This window comes from Somniosus microcephalus, chromosome 11, assembly GCF_052327205.1.
Source record: "Somniosus microcephalus isolate GS21.2 chromosome 11, FLI_Smic_1.0, whole genome shotgun sequence".
NCBI classification, from domain to species: Eukaryota; Metazoa; Chordata; class Chondrichthyes; order Squaliformes; family Somniosidae; genus Somniosus; species Somniosus microcephalus.
Genome location: NC_140997.1, coordinates 133,537,372 through 133,554,500, shown reverse-complemented (window position 1 = coordinate 133,554,500; position 17,129 = coordinate 133,537,372). Strand labels below are relative to the sequence as shown.

The 17,129-nt window shown below is 49.7% G+C and overlaps 2 protein-coding genes across 8 annotated transcripts in view; one reads left to right on the top strand and one right to left on the bottom strand.

Annotated features, from left to right (window-relative positions):
• nprl2 (NPR2 like, GATOR1 complex subunit) overlaps positions 1 to 15,702 on the bottom strand; it is a 34,411-nt gene extending 18,709 nt beyond the window's left edge. For 2 of the 4 annotated variants that reach the window (XM_086001270.1, XM_086001272.1), the window contains exons 1-6: positions 15,385 to 15,499; positions 13,023 to 13,114; positions 11,601 to 11,769; positions 10,676 to 10,784; positions 7,177 to 7,313; positions 3,503 to 3,600 (exon numbers count right to left, since the gene is read on the bottom strand). In XM_086001270.1, the coding sequence (XP_085857396.1) occupies positions 3,503 to 3,600; positions 7,177 to 7,313; positions 10,676 to 10,784; positions 11,601 to 11,769; positions 13,023 to 13,114; positions 15,385 to 15,456 (677 nt within the window). In that variant the 5' untranslated portion in view covers positions 15,457 to 15,499. Of the gene's footprint in view, positions 1 to 3,502; positions 3,601 to 7,176; positions 7,314 to 10,675; positions 10,785 to 11,600; positions 11,770 to 13,022; positions 13,115 to 15,384; positions 15,500 to 15,623 lie in introns of those variants that run through there. The other 2 variants (XM_086001271.1, XM_086001273.1) reach the window with 2 other exon arrangements.
• The window catches only part of cyb561d2 (cytochrome b561 family, member D2), a 45,756-nt gene continuing 43,664 nt past the window's right edge, over positions 15,038 to 17,129 (top strand). Inside the window, exon 1 of one of the 4 annotated variants that reach the window (XM_086001275.1) lies at positions 15,038 to 15,295. In XM_086001275.1, the coding sequence (XP_085857401.1) occupies positions 15,268 to 15,295 (28 nt within the window). In that variant the 5' untranslated portion in view covers positions 15,038 to 15,267. Of the gene's footprint in view, positions 15,296 to 15,590; positions 15,715 to 17,129 lie in introns of those variants that run through there. The other 3 variants (XM_086001279.1, XM_086001274.1, XM_086001278.1) reach the window with 3 other exon arrangements.

Genomic DNA, 17,129 nt, shown 5'->3' with positions numbered 1-17,129 from the left:
GTGGCACTGGTAGCAATCCTGAGATTACTACCTTTGAAGGTCCTATTTTTTAATTTACCTCCTAACTCCCTATATTCAGCTTTTAGGACCTCATCCCGGTTTTTACCTATATCGTTGGTACCTATATGCACCATGACAACTGGCTGTTCACCTTCCCCCTCCAGAATGCCCTGCAGCCGCTCCGAGACATCCTTGACCCTTGCACCAGGGAGGCAACATACCATCCTGGAGTCTCGTTTGCGGCCGCAGAAACGCCTATCTATTCCCCTTACAATAGAATCCCCTATCACTATAGCTCTCCCGCTCTTTTTCCTCCCGTCCCGTGCAGCAGAACCACCCATGGTGCCAGGAAATTGGTTGCTGCTGCCTTCCCCCGATAAGCCATCCTCCCCAACAATATCCAATGCGGTATATCTGTTTGAGAGGGGGATGGCCACAGGGGACCCCTGCACTACCTGCCTGCACCTACTACTCTGCCTGGCGGTCACCCATTCCCTTCTTGCCTGTGCAGCCTTTACCTGCGGTGTGACCAACTGATTAAACGTGATATCCACGACGTCCTCAGCATCACGAATGCTCCAGTATGTATCCATTCGCAGCTCCAGCGCTGCAATGCGGTCTGCCAGTTGCTGCAGCTGGATACACTTCCCGCACACATGGTCGTCAGGGACACAGGAAGTGTTCCTGATTTCCCACATAGTGCAGGAGGAGCATGCCACAGGGCCAAGCTATGCTGCCATGACTTACCCTTTAATTAATTCAAATTAAATCAATACCACCAATTATACTACAATTAAATGATGGGAGCAAGCGGAAGCCAAGCGCAGGGAGCGCACGTCAAACCAAGCACCCCACCCACCCGCCCCTTCAACCACCGTCTGCCCCACCTGTGACAGAGACTATAGGTCCCTCATTGGACTAATCAGTCACCTGCAAACTCATTTTTAATGTGGAAGCAAGTCATCCTCGGTTCCGAGGGACTGCCTAAGAAGAATTAAATGATATACTCAAGGGCCCTTGTTTCCTAGCACTCCCCGCTACACAATAGAGACCTTAGAAATTATAACCACAAAATTAAGACCTTCTAAACTTTATAAACTATGAACCTTAACTGTCAAACTATAGAGTAGTATAAATACTCACCTGGCCGTACTCACCCAATCAGCTGCTTCCTCCTGCCCACGTTACGTTTTGAATCATGACGTGGCTCTGAAACGCCGCTGCCGGTCTGTGAGATTGGTAAGCCTGTGGAAAAAAAGCCCGCGAAAGTGAGTTTAAATACTTACTGAAACTCCGCTCTCACCGCTCCAGACAATGGCCTGTGAAAAAAAGCCCGCGAAAGTGAGTTTAAATACTCACTGAAACTCTGCTCTCACCGCTTCCGATAATGGCCTGTGAAAAAAAGCCCGCGAAAGTGAGTTTAAATACTTACTGAAACTCCGCTCTCACCGCTCCAGACAATGGCCTGTGAAAAAAAGCCCGCGAAAGTGAGTTTAAATACACACTGAAACTCTGCTCTCACCGCTTCCGATAATGGCCTGTGGAAAAAAAGCCCGCGAAAGTGAGTTTAAATACTTACTGAAACTCCGCTCTCACTGCTCCAGACAATGGCCTGTGAAAAAAAGCCCGCGAAAGTGAGTTTAAATACACACTGAAACTCTGCTCTCACCGCTTCCGATAATGGCCTGTGGAAAAAAAGCCCGCGAAAGTGAGTTTAAATACTTACTGAAACTCCGCTCTCACTGCTCCAGACAATGGCCTGTGAAAAAAAGCCCGCGAAAGTGAGTTTAAATACACACTGAAACTCTGCTCTCACCGCTTCCGATAATGGCCTGTGGAAAAAAAGCCCGCGAAAGTGAGTTTAAATACTTACTGAAACTCCGCTCTCACCGCTCCAGACAATGGCCTGTGAAAAAAAGCCCGCGAAAGTGAGTTTAAATACTCACTGAAACTCCGCTCCCGACAATGGCCTGTAAAAAAAGAAAAGCCCGCGAAATGAGTTTAAATACTCACTGAAACTCCGCTCCTGACACTGGCATTGAAGTCAAGGGAGATGAGTGGGGCTTTCCTTGGTGAAGATGGTCATTGGCTGGCACTCCTCACATGCTACGAACGTTACCTGCTACTTATCAGCTTAAGCCTGGATATTGCCCAGGTCCTGCTGTAGGCTGGCCTGGGCTGCTTCATTATCATAGGAGATGTGACTGGAGCTAAACATAGCAAACTGCCCCACTGTTGATGTAATGACAGTGGGAAGGTTACTGATGAAAAAAGCTGAAGGCGGGTGAGATGAGGATGTTCCAAAGCACTTTGCAGCCAACAAAGTACTTTATGAAGTGTAGTCACTGTTGTAATGTGGAAATGCGGCAGACAATTTGCTCCCACAAAACAACAATGTGATAATGACCAGATAATGTGATTTCAATTGAGGGATAAATATTGGCCACGACACCAGGGATAACTCCCCTGCTCTTCTTCGAAATAGTGCCATGGGATCTTTTACGCCCACCTGAGATGGCAGATGGGACCTCAGTTTAACTTTTTTTCTGAAAGACGGCACCTCCGACAGTGCAGCGCTCCCTCAGTACAGCACTGGAGTGTCAGCCTAGGTTTTTGTGCTGAAGTCTCTGGAGTGGGACTTGAACCCACAACCTTCTGACTCACATACAAGGGTGCTACTAACTGAGCCAAAGCTGACACTCTGAGGATGAAGCATTTCAAAAGTAGAGATGTGTCTTTCAGCAAGATGGCACTAAACGCATGGATCCCCCCACCTCCACGGCTACATAAACCATCCAATTAAGCGGCAATTAAAATCTTGTGTGTGTGAAATCGCTGATTTGAGAAAGGACAACCATGTTGACATCAATTATCAATAGTTCTCCAGTGCACATTAGTCAAGTTGACCACAGGTTGCCACGGTGCACTGAATGAGCATAAAACACTCATCCACTTTGATACTAAAATTACAATGTAACTATTTCTTTAAAAATTTTGGGAGGGAACTCCGAGGCACAACACTTTAGAACAACTGAATCCATGCTGTACCTACCCGGGGAGTGTTTGATGGGACAATGTAGAGGGAGCTTTACTCTGTATCTAACCCGTGCTGTACCTGCCCTGGGAGTGTTTGATGGGACAGTGTAGAGGGAGCTTTACTCTGTATCTAACCCATGCTGTACTTGGCCAGAGAATGTTTAGATGAATAGTGTAGAGAACTTTATCCTGTATCAAATCGATTCTAGGCAATACTTGAGTTGACACTGGATGTTAAAGTGCTCTATTTCCTACCACTAACAAGTCTCACCTTGATCAGCACACTCAAAATCAGTCATAGAAGGGAGGTGGCGAGGGGTAGGTCAGGGAGGCCAAGAACTGACCAGGAGGAATGATTTGTGTATTAAAGGTAGTGAGTTTCCCTTTAAAGTTGTTTAGTCAGCTAACCAAAAGGTAAAACAGGGTGAAATAGTTTGCAAGAGAAGATCCGCTCTGTCCTACTCACAGTAAATTCTGTACTGCAATCCGCACCAAGTTCAACTCCACGTCTGCTTCAGCAGAGATCTTCTGGATATGACGGAATCCGTCGATATACGGCAGAATCTGAGGGAGACAGCAACAGCCAAAACTTAGCGTAAAACCACCGACACACAACTGTTCAATGCCAATCATCGCTGCACAATCGCTGGCCACTCAGCCAGGCAAGTCACTACGGTGCTTTAGGTGTTCAGAGGCTCCTATAATAACCACCGACAGGATGCATATCTGCATTTCTGTACACAGAGTGGTGAGAATGTGGAACGCGCTGCCACATGGAATGGTTGAAACAGAGAGCATTGACATATTTAAGGGAAAACTTGATGTATATATGATGCAAGCGGCGCGGCACGAGGTCAGCTGGTCACAGCGACGCGGCACGAGGTCAGCTGGTCACAGCGACGCGGCACGAGGTCAGCTGGTCACAGCGACGCGGCACGAGGTCAGCTGGTCACAGCGACGCGGCACGAGGTCAGCTGGTCACAGCGACGCGGCACGAGGTCAGCTGGTCACAGCGACGCGGCACGAGGTCAGCTGGTCACAGCGGCGCGGCACGAGGTCAGCTGGTCACAGCGGCGCGGCACGAGGTCAGCTGGTCACAGCGGCGCGGCACGAGGTCAGCTGGTCACAGCGGCGCGGCACGAGGTCAGCTGGTCACAGCGGCGCGGCACGAGGTCAGCTGGTCACAGCGGCGCGGCACGAGGTCAGCTGGTCACAGCGGCGCGGCACGAGGTCAGCTGGTCACAGCGGCGCGGCACGAGGTCAGCTGGTCACAGCGGCGCGGCACGAGGTCAGCTGGTCACAGCGGCGCGGCACGAGGTCAGCTGGTCACAGCGACGCGGCACGAGGTCAGCTGGTCACAGCGACGCGGCACGAGGTCAGCTGGTCACAGCGACGCGGCACGAGGTCAGCTGGTCACAGCGACGCGGCACGAGGTCAGCTGGTCACAGCGACGCGGCACGAGGTCAGCTGGTCACAGCGACGCGGCACGAGGTCAGCTGGTCACAGCGACGCGGCACGAGGTCAGCTGGTCACAGCGACGCGGCACGAGGTCAGCTGGTCACAGCGACGCGGCACGAGGTCAGCTGGTCAGCTGGTCACAGCGACACGGCACGAGCCACGAGGTCAGCTGGTCACAGCGACACGGCACGAGCCACGAGGTCAGCCGGTCACAATGATACGGCACAAGCCACGAGGTCAGCCGGTCACAGCGGCACGAGCCACGAGGTCAGCTGGTCAGTGATACGGCACGAGCCAAAGGTCAATTGGTCAGTGATACGGCACGAGCCACGAGGTCAGCTGGTCACAGTGATACGGCACGAGCCACGAGGTCAGCTGGTCAGCGATACGGCACGAGCCACGAGGTCAGCGATACGGCACGAGCCACGAGGTCAGCTGGTCAGTGATACGGCACGAGCCAAAGGTCAATTGGTCACGGTGATACGGCACGAGCCACGAGGTCAGCTGGTCAGTGATACGGCACGAGCCAAAGGTCAATTGGTCACGGTGATACGGCACGAGCCACGAGGTCAGCTGGTCACAGTGATACGGCACGAGGTCAGCTGTTCACAGTGATACGGCACGAGCCACGAGGTCAGCTGGTCACAGTGATACGGCACGGGCCACGAGGTCAGCTGGTCAGTGATACGGCACGGGCCACGAGGTCAGCTGGTCACAGTGATACGGCACGAGCCACGAGGTCAGCTGGTCAGTGATACGGCACGAGCCACGAGGTCAGCTGGTCACAGTGATACGACACGAGCCATGAGGTCAGCTGGTCAGCGATACGGCACGGGCCACTAGGTCAGCTGGTCAGTGATATGGCACGAGCCATGAGGTCAGCTGGTCAGCGATACGGCACGAGCCACGAGGTCAGCTGGTCAGTGATACGGCACGAGCCATGAGGTCAGCTGGTCAGCGATACGGCACGAGCCATGAGGTCAGCTGGTCAGCGATACGGCACGGGCCACGAGGTCAGCTGGTCAGCGATACGGCACGAGCCACGAGGTCAGCTGGTCAGTGATACGGCACGAGCCACGAGGTCAGCGATACGGCACGAGCCACGAGGTCAGCTGGTCAGCGATACGGCACAAGCCACAAGGTCAGCTGGTCAGTGATACGGCACGAGCCACGAGGTCAGCTGGTCAGCGATACGGCACAAGCCACGAGGTCAGCTGGTCAGCAATACGGCATGAGCCACGAGGTCAGCGATACGGCACGAGCCACGAGGTCAGCTGGTCAGCGATACGGCACGAGCCACGAGGTCAGCTGGTCAGCGATGCGGCACGAGCCACGAGGTCAGCTGGTCAGTGATACGGCACGAGCCACGAGGTCAGCTGGTCACAGTGATACGGCACGAGGTCAGCTGTTCACAGTGACACGGCACGAGCCACGAGGTCAGCTGGTCACAGTGATACGACACAAGCCATGAGGTCAGCTGGTCAGTGATACGGCAGAAGCCATCATGAGGTCAGCTGGTCACACTGAAACCTAGCGATGTCCCCATGCCAGCTTGGGGGTCGGGTCACCTAACAATAGGGTCACATGATCACGCAATACCTGAAAATGGCAAACACATGAAAGAAAGAAAGACTTACATTTATGTAGCGTCTTTCACAACCACCGGACATCTCAAAGCGCTTTACAGCCAATGAAGTACTTTTGAAGTGGTGTCACTGTTGTAATGTGGGAAACGCGGCAGCCAATTTGCGCACAGCAAGCTCCCACAAACAGCAATGACCAGATAATCTGTTTTTGTTATGTGGATTGAGGGGTAACTATTGGCCAGGTCACCAGGGATAACTCCCCTGCTCTTCTTCGAAATAGTGCCTTGGAATCTTTTACGTCCACCTGAGAGAGCAGGCAAGGCCTCGATTTATCGTCTCATCCGAAAGACGGCACCTCTGACAGTGCAGCACTCCCTCAGCACTGCACTGGAGTGTCAGCTTAGCTGTGTTGTGTCTTCAAATCACAAGATAATTATGGATGAGGAAGGCCATTTAGCCCATCTTATTTCATCTGCCAGAAAGACCCTACAGTCCTCCCATTGCAGCATCCATTATTTCTTAAATGATTCCAGAGTTTAACCTCCACTACTCTATCCTGGAGTCTTTCCATGTGGTGATTACTGTGCGTGTGAAGAATTTCCTGATATGAGCTGTACATTTACCTTTTAACTAGTCTGATCCTGTGTCCACTTACCCTACTTTTGTAATTTAATTTAAATTAATATCCCAGATTTACCTTTTCCATACCATTTATCATCTAATACACCGGCATAAGATCACCTCAAAGACACTGACTTTCTACAGCCCAATTTTCTCCAGTCTTTCCCATAACCCTGACATTAGGGATCAGTCTTGAGCCTCTCACACTGCTTCCAATGGTTGAATGTTTCCCATGTCTCAGTGACCAGTACTCAAGGTGTTTCAATCATGACTTCTGCTGACTTGCATGCTAATGTAGTGCAACAACTTTCTGAACATCCAGGAAAGGGGGTTGGGGAAGTTCCTTGGTCAGTCGGCCTTTTACAGTATCTAGAATTTCTTATGGAAAGCGAAGGCTTCTGGCGGAGTCAGGTTTTCACATACTTACAGCAGACAGCCACACAAATCCCTGTTCTTCTTACGACCTCCCTCTTACCTGCTGCGTGGTGAGGTCCCAGTGGATTTTGATAAAATCCTCTTTACACTCGGCAAATACTGGCACGTCATACTCCTGTACCACAGGCTGGTCCCTCCGCTGGGCAATCACCTTCAGATGAATGGTATTGGATTCATCTACGAGAACGACAAACCACAAACTGCTTAGAACACAACACCGTGCACCTCCTTCCTCAGCAGCACTGGGAACCATTCAAAAAATGGGACTGCTTCTTTCAAACACCTTTGCCTTCCTAGCCCCATCGCCAGAGAGTGGGGACATCAAACTCCCCATTAAATCACTTTCCAAATGGAAGGAGTGACTGATACTGAGGTAAAAAACGCAGTGTGGGTGCCCCTTACCTGCTCTCTGAAGTGACCTACCAAGCCACTCAGTTGCATCCAAAGTTTACAAAGAATAACAAGGACTGCAGTGGTCTAAGAAGGTGGCCCACCACCGCCTTCTTCAGGAAAATAGGCAATAAACTGAGAATGAATAAAAAACAAATTGCTCAAGGGTTAATGGTCAAAATGTGACATTTTTTGATCCACTATCATTGACACTTGGTCCTTGTTAGTGCGTGACCATCACATCTACTACAATACAACCGATCACACAAAGCAATTATAATAAAATTAACAGGTAAAATATACCAAGAAACCACATGGGGCACAGAGATGCACCATGCTCCAAGAACATCTTAAATAAGTTACAGATGCCAAGATACTGTACAGACAACTTTCCCAAGGATTAAACAAATACCCAAACAAAGGTGATGAGAAACCCAGGTGAATAACCAGTATAAAAAATGCTTTGTGACCAACTGCTCATAAAATACTTGAATATAACCGAGACACAAATGAACTTCAAACAGTGCAATCACAACGCCCCAACTACACAGGAGAAATATACAACAGGTACTGCATAAAATGAACAGTGGTACAGCTAGAGGAAACATGGCCACTGGCCCATTACAGCACCTCATCAGAAATCAATACCATGTGTGTGACCACCAATCCACAGTGCAAGCCGGCAGCAAATCGAACCATAAAATCAAGGGCTGGTACTTTAAAGCAAGAGCTGAAATAGCACTGCTGCCCATTTAAACTACTGGTCCCAAGATCTGTGGTCAAGGGAACCATTCCAAAAAAATGAGATTGCTTCTTTCAAACACATTGCTTTGCCTCCCTTGGGTACGGTAGTCTAGTGGTTCAGGTACTGAACCAGGAACCCAGAGGTCCGGAGTCCAAATCCCACCATGGCAGAAAGAATGACCATGAAAGCTGCCGGATTGTTGTAAAAACCCACCTGGTTAATTACAACAACTTGCATTTATATAGCTCCTTTAACATAGTAAAATGTCCCAGGGCGCTTCACAGGAGTGTTATCAAATTTGATGCCGAGCCAGATAAGGAGAGATTAGGACAGATTTGGTCAAAGAGGGAGGCTTTAAGGAGTGTCTTAAAGGAGGAAAGAGAGCTAGAGAGGTTTAGGGAGGGAATTCCAGAGCTTAGGATCTCGGCAGCTCATGGTGGAGCGATTAAATTCGGGGATGCACAAAAGGACAGGATCGGAGGAGCGCAGATATCTCAGAGGGTTTGAGGAGGTTACAGGGATAGGGAGGGGCAAGGCCATAGAGGGATTTGAAAACAAGGATGAGAATTTTAAAATTAAGGCGTTGTTTAATTGGGAGCCAATGTAGGTCATCGAATACAGGGGTGATGGGTGAACGGGACTTGGTGAGAGTTAGGATACAGGCAGCGAAGTTTTGGATGACCTTAAGTTTATGGAGGGTGGAAGATGGGGGGCCAGCCAGGAGAGTGTTGGAATAGTCAAGTTTAGAGGTAACAAAGGCATGAATGAGGGTTTCAGCAGCGGATGAGCTGAGGCAGGGGCGGAGTCGGGCAATGTTATGGAGGTGTAAATAGGTGGGCTTAGTGATGATGCGAATGTGTGGTCGGAAGCTCATTTCAGGGTCAAATATGACACCAAGGTTGCAAACAGTCTGGTTCAACTGTAGACAGTTGCCAGGGATGGAGTCACTGGCTAGGGAATGGAGTTTGTGACGGGGTCCGAAGACAATGGCTTTGGCCTTCCCGATATTTAGCTGGAAGAAATTTCTGCTCATCCGGTACTGCTAATTTAGAGGCGCGGTGTCGTCAGCAGACATGCAGAACCTGATGTTGCGTCGGATGATGTCGCCGAGGGGCAGCATGTAGATGGGAAACAGGAGGGGGCCAAGAATAGATCCTTGGGGGACACCAGAGGTAACAGTGCGGGAGTGGGAAGAGAAGCCATAGACTGGACAGATAAGAATGGAACCAGGCGAGTGCAGTCCCACCCAGCTGGCTAATGGTGGAGAGGCGTTGGAGGAGGATGGTCTGGTCAATCGTGTCAAAGGCTGCAGACAGGTCGAGAAGGATGAAGAGGGATAGTTTATCACGGTCACAGTCACATAGGATGTCATTTGTGGCTTTGAGAAGAGCCATTTTGGCACTGTGGAGGGATTCAAACATGGATTTCCGGGAAAGATGGGTATGAATTTGGGAGGCGACAGCACGATCAAGGATTTCGGAGAGGAAAGGGAGGTTGGAGATGGGGCAGTACTTTGCAAGGGCAGAGGGGTCAAGGTTTTTTTTTATGGAGAGGTGTGATGACAGCAGATTTGAAGGGGAGGGGAAACAGTACTCGAGGAGAGAGAACAGTTAATATCAACATGGGGGCCAGGAAGGGAAGTTGGGTGGTCAGCAGTTTAGTGGGAATAGGGTTGAGGGAGCAGGAGGTGGGTCTCATGGACAAGATAAGCTCAGAGAGGGCTTGAGGGGAGATAGGAGAGAAACTAGAGAAAGATGCGAGTTCAGGAATTCATTAATGACCTTCGGGAAAGGGAACTTGCCACTCCTACATGGTCTGGCTCCAGCCCGAGGTGGTTGGCTCTTAATGTCCTCAGGGCAACTAGGGATGGGCAATTAAGTAATAAAAACAGAAAATGCTGGAAACACTCAGCAGGTCAGGCAGCATCTGTGGAGAGAGAAACAGAGTTAACATTTCAGGTCGATGACCCTTCGTTAGAAGCCTTTACCTGTATTTCCAGCATTTTCTGTTTTTATTTCAGATTTCCAGCATCCGCAATATTTTGCTTTTGTATGGGCAATTAAGTACTGACTTGCTGTCATGGCCCACATCCCAAGAACAAATAATAAAACAAAAGATCCTTTTGATGGAGAGTTAGCTGATCGCAGATGAAGTGGCAGTAGAAGGTGCTACAATCGGCCTCAGCTCCCCGTGCAAGGGAGTGGAAAAAAAATCAGCCCAGGATGCTACTCCTCATTACTACCAACGCCTCCTACGGGAAAAGTGTGCACGTCAGAAGTGGATATGGACAAGATTGTGATACGCATTCATTCTTTTATAATTTATACCTATACATACACATAACATGTGGTGCCTCAGCAAACTTCATAGGACATACAAAGAACCCAAGTACCCATGGACATACCTATTGGCAGAGAACACTCTCCACGGGCATTCAACTCCTCCAGAATAATGGTCATTAGCGGGACCAGTTTCTGCTTGCTGTCCTCATTGGAGATGAAACCGCTCTCCAGCTAGAAAAAGAAAGCTATTCTTATAGATCAGCCTACGCAGTGTCAGAGCAAGCTGCTTCATCTAGCCCAAAACACTTCACAAAGTCCACTTTCAGCAATGCCAATGGGATGAGGCTGCCCTGTTTTACACCTGACCTCTTACTGATGGCGGAGATGAGATTTTCATCACATCAGTCTGGGCTGGTGCGTCAACCACCAAGGCCTCGGGCTGAAAACACAATACACTAACCCACTGTGCCACTTAGTTCCAGACAGTTTTAAAACACTTTGGCATGTATGCCCGCCCAAACATGAAGTTCAGCGTCTAACTTTAGCAGTGCCATTCGGTAGTGCCCAACCACTTTGGCAAAATGGACCCGGGAGAACTGCACACCGATGTTCCGTGTAAGCTGCACTTTGTTCTGTGCAGCTTGATTCTCTTCATGTGCGGTCCCTTTAAAAGCTGGTGAGCAGCCTGCGCAGGACCTTTGAGATTACTGCGCAGCCGTAGCGGGAACATTGCTGCACACCTGCACAAAAAACACCTGGAAACTTTAGCACTTAACTCCAGTCCTTCTTGTCAAAACACTGAAACCTCAGTGTCACAGAATACCATGTAGTAAATAGCAGTCCAAGTGTTACGGTTAAGTTGGACAGTATGACTTGTCAATTCCAATCAAGGTGGCTGTAAATATTTCATACCCGTGAAATTTTCAGAATGCATCCGGGACTGCTTCCTAGATTAGGAAGTTTCTCGGGAAGATTGAGTGACATACCACTAGTGAAGAGAGAGATGGTTCCAGAAGGCGGAATGGCCTTTTCCTGGCTTGTTCTTACCTCCAGTGTAGTGAGGTAGCCGGCCAGCTTTTTAACGATCGGCTCCAAGGAGCAGGTCTTGGCTTTAGCATCACACACAAAGCCCAGATTGAAGAGCAGCGCATTTCGGACATACTTCTTGTGTTCTATGCACACAGGGCAGCCAATCAGCTTCTTGTCCATAGCAGTGCTTCGCAGCATAGAAAGGGAAAAAAACAGATTAACAGAAATACAGAATTAAAGCAAACAGTATTCACAATACAATTTTTCTTTTTATCGCTAGGGGACCATCTAGCCCAAGAACTGCACGCACCCTGGAGGGGGGGGGGACAGGGACGACAATCACACACAGGCAACATAAACTCCATATACCCCATGGGGTCTAACAATATATACCAGTTGCCTTGAGTCTGATGGCCCCTATTTATTGCATTACTGCTTACTCTGCTCTCCTTGGTGGATGCAAAAGATCCCATGGCATTATTCGAACAGCAGAGGAGTTCTCCCCGGGGTTCTGGCCAATATTTATCCCTCAACCAACATCGCTAAAATGATCTGGTCATTATCACATTGCTGTTTGTGGAACCTTGCTGTGCGCAAATTGGCTGCCACATTTCCTACAACAGTGACTGCACGTCTTCAAAAGTACTCCATTGCCTGTAAAGCACTTTGGGACATCCTGATGTTGTGAAAGGCGCTATATAAATGCAAGTCTTTCTTATTTTAACAGCAGCCCCCGGTTCAGTAGTAATGGTGTAGAGTAAAGGAGCTGCCACTAAGTGCCAAGAACCACCACAACAGAAGGATTCCCCCAGCATCTCTGGTAAATTATCCACTTTTGCGCTCTTGGCTGGCAGTGAACACAGTGCTCAGCCTGTCCACACAGGCCGGAAAGGGGTTCCTCAACCACTCACTTGTAAAGACTTTCCCCAGCCATCAGGGAAGGTCTGGCAGCCAGAAATAAGCCAACATTTGTAACTTTAAAACAACTAGCGCTAGGAGTAAAATAAGTCAACAGAATCAGAGGGGAGACGAGGAGACGTTTTATTTTATGCAGCAAGTTATGATCATCTGGAATGCACTGCCCGAAAGGATGGTGGAAGCAGATTCAATAGTAACTTTCAAAATGAAATTGGATATATAATTGAAAAGGAAAAAAATTGCAGGTCTATGGGAAAGAGCAGGGGAGTGGGACTAATTAGTTAGCCCTTTCAAAGAGCTGACACAGGCACGATGGGCTGAATGGCCTCCTCCTATGCTGTATGGTTCTAACTGCACATGCTGCTGTTTATTTGTTGTTGCAGGTGCTGGAGAATCCATACAGGGCAGTTTACACAACACCAGGAGCTCCAGCTTATTACACAACCACTCCTATGTGAATATGTCCTGTGATATAAAAAGAGGGCCTGAGCGCATAAAGGGTTTGTGAATTGTGCAACTTACACAGTAATGAGTTTATTCTGTAACTCTGGCTTTGTTATGATGTACACCTGGACTGTATCAAACAACTCCCTTGAGATATACTCCTCAGGCACCTGTAACAGATCCAGACAAGTGATTCAAAGAAAGACTGATTGAATAGCCAAGTGATATATCTGAGGAAGGATGTTCTTGCCATGGAAGGAGTTCAGCGAAGATTCACCAGGCTGATACCTGGGATGGCAGGAATGACGTATGAGGAGAGATTGGGTCGATTGGGCTTGTACTCACTGGAATTTTGAAGAATGAGAGGGGATCTCATTGAAACTTATAAAATTCTGGCAGGGCTGGACAGACTAGATGCAGGGAGGATGTTCCCAATGGTTGGGGAGTCCAGAACCAGGGGTCACAGTCTAAGAATAAGGGGCAAGCCATTTAGGACAGAAATGAGGAGGAATTTCTTCACCCAGAGAGTGGTGAACCTGTGGAATTCTCTACCACAGAAGGCAGTAGAGGCCAATTCATTAAGTATATTCAAGAAGGAGTTGGATATATTTCTTAAGGCTAAAGGGATCAGGGGGTATGGGGAGAAAGCAGATACCAGGTACTGAACTTGGATGATCAGCCATGATCGCATTGAATGGCGGAGCAGGCTCAAGGGGCCGAATGGCCTACTCCTGCTCCTATCTTCTATGTTTCTATAACATTTTGCTGATTCCTAAATACTTAAAGATAACATGCTACCTAATAAACCAGCTACAGTGAATGAGCTGCCATCCTTTATGACATCATCTTAAATAGAACAGCAGCTCTGTGCCAAGGCTCCCAGCATAAATTCATTACAGCCAGTGTTCTCACTGATGCAATGATATTATAGTGGGAAAAAAATACACTTTAATGTTGTACAATAGGCTTCCAGTCTGATAATCTTAATTCATCACCTTAAGTTGCTTCTCCCCACGAACCAGTGGCAAACCTGTAACCCCTTCACCCTAGTGTTAAGCTGCTCTTCTATTGGGCCAAGTGCTGCCGGTGGACCCTGATGCTCAGGTCTCATGCAGCCGATGGCAAAGCCAAAGAAAATTTGCCAGACTTGCTAAAGTTGGTGGCTGGGAAGACCAAAAACAGACGTCGACACCGGCAGTGGGAGACCCACGCATAAGGAGTCGCTAGTACTAGACCTATATATTAAAAAAAAATCAGCTTTATACAGCTTACAACGTGCTCTATGGTGTCATCTGTGGCTCAGTGGGTAGCACTTCGAGTTAGAAGGTTGTGGGTTCAAATCCCACTCCAGAGGCTTGAGCACGAAATCTAGCCTGACACACTAGTGCAGTACTGAGGGAGAGCTGCACTGTTGGAGGTGCCATCTTTCGGATGAGACGTTAAACCGAGGCCCCATCTGCCCTCTTTGGTGATAGCAAAAGATCCCATGGCACTATTTCCAAGAAGAGTAGGGAAGTTCTGGCCAATATTTATCCCTCAACCGACATCATTAAAACAGATGGTCTGGTCTTTTATCACATTGCTGTTTGTGGGACCTTGCTGTGTGCATAATGGCTGCCACATTTCCTACAACAGTGACTACACTTCAAAAGGACTTCATTGGCTGTAAAATGCTTTGGGACGTCCTGAGGTTGTGAAAGGCGCTATAGAGATGCAAGTCTTTCTTTCTCGAGACAACCCAAGTTTGGAAGGGTAGAATCTCCAGCTGAATGCTGCAGCTGTTGCCAAGTTCAAAAGCAGAGAGGTGGTGGGATCGAATCTCATGTTTTGAGTTTCTTTCTGACAATTAAAATTTATTGTAAACATTAAAAATCACCCCCACATTATGAGATACAGGAACAGAAAAAAATATTCAAAAATTACACTCAGACTGTTGCTGTTCTGATTTACATTTTAGAAATTTCAGGTCCAGCACTGAAATTTGGGTGATAACCCTAATTCATAACCTCAAATAAATCCTGGTGCTAAACAACTATTTGAACCATGTAGACCCCTCATATGCCAGCAGAGCTATTATAGTCAGTCAGTCCCTCTGGATGGTACTGAATCATTTCAGGCTCACTCCAGGCATCGCAATGCAGAAAGTCTGCTCTGCCATCGCAGGCCAATCCACCTGCTGCTGGAAGATAGACCAGCAAAGTACAACAGCTCGTCACACCTGCACTCCGTAGATACAGCTCGTGACTTCAGTACCAGTGTGTTTCATTGGCACCGATGGCAAATTTAATGGTGGGCAGTGCTGTTCAGCTTCGGTGCTGCTTTGATGCAGTTCCTGCTGCCTGGGAATACAGGTAACACTGCAACCGGGGGGGGGGTCCCCTCCTGTCCGGGAGGATTGGGGGGGCCCTCGGGTGGTCGCGCCTGTCTCAGTCTCCGATACCTGGAAGGTGATTTTCGGCCCAAGGGTCGGGTGGAACTCGCTGAAAAAGACGCACTCGATTCTGCTGCCCATGTCGGAGCACGAATCAGGCTACACAGCTCCAGCTGGGCCTGAGGCCCAATGCGCGGCCCAAACCCGGTTCATGTGACGCCACCTTCGGAACGCGGTGACGTCAGCACGCAGCCACGCAGGAACCTCCGGCAGCGATGGCGGAGCCGGGCACCGAGTTTTGGCTGTACCGCGTCCTGCGAAAGGCGGCTGGCACAACAGCTCATCTTCTGGGCCTGGGATTCACCATCGGCATCGGGGTGGTCACTAAGCCGGGGTCCAGTGAGTATCTGTTAGGTGAAAGGGAAGCCCAATCCCGACATCAGGAGAGGCGGAACCGTCCGGAGTAGGCGGGCCAAGGCTTAACGAGGGGGCGGGGCGGGGCTCCAGGTGTATTGTCATAATGGGGGCGGGGCTCCAGGTGTATTGTGTCATAATGGGGGCGGGGCTCCAGGTGTATTGTGTCATCATGGGGGTGGGGCTGCCGGTGTATTGTGTCATAATGGGGGCGGGGCTCCAGGTGTATTGTGTCATCACGGGGGTGGGGCTCCCGATGTATTGTGTCATCACAGGGGAGGGGCTCCAGGTGTATTGTGTCATCACGGGGGCGGGGCTCCAGGTGTATTGTGTCATCACAGGGGCGGGGCTCCTGATGTGTTGTGTCATCACAGGGGCGGGGCTCCAGGTGTAGTGTGTCATCACAGGGGTGGGGCTCCAAGTGTATTGTGTCATCACAGGGGAGGGGCTCCCAGTGTTTTGTGTCATCACGGGGGAGGGGCTCCCGGTGTATTGTGTCATCATGGGGGCGGGGCTCCCGGTGTATTGTGTCATCACGGGGGCGGGGCTCCCGGTGTATTGTGTCATCATGGGAGCGGGGCTCCAGGTGTATGTGCCATCACGGGGGCGGGGCTCCAGGTGTATTTTGTCATCACGGGGGCGGGGCTCCAGGTGTATTGTGTCATCACGGGGGAGGGGCGCCTGGTGTATTGTGTCATCACAGGGGTGGGGCTCCTGGTGTGTTGTGTCATCACAGGGGCGGGGCTCCAGGTGTATTGTGTCATCACAGGGGTGGTGTGGTGTATGTAACCTGTACCACCTTAAGAGACTACCTTAAGAGATGGACTACTTTCTCTTGACTACTGTATATTGTAGTACCGGTGGTGACCACACCGGTATATAAACTCTGTGTAGTAATTTGCTAAGCAGTTCAGCCCTGACCTTCGATTAGTAAAGACCTGTTTAAGTTATTCTTGTTGTCTGTGTCCAGTGATTTAGAATAAGCATATCTGGGACACTCAGACTCAACAGTGGCGACGAGTCCGATCTTACCCTGCGGCAGTTTTGCATCCAAGGCAGCTTCGTCCTCAGAACGGGCGTCGAGAAGAGGCATCCGCCCTCATCAGCCTGCTGAGCACCGCATCGCACGGGAGGCATCGAGAACCCGGGTTGAAATTACTGACCACGAAGTCCTCCATCAGCGACAGGCAGTGATCATCCTTCTACCACGGTGGTGGGTAAGCCGATCTAGCGACACGGGCAGAAAGTCGGCCGCGTTGTCAGTGGAGAAGGGGAGGGAAACCGGAGGAAAAAGGGCGGAGAACTCGACCGCAGCCGGTGTAAAGGGCCGGGCTGCAAGCGGGGCTGAGAGGCGCAGCAACAAGGGAAGCGTTAATGCCCACGAGAACCACGGGGGAACA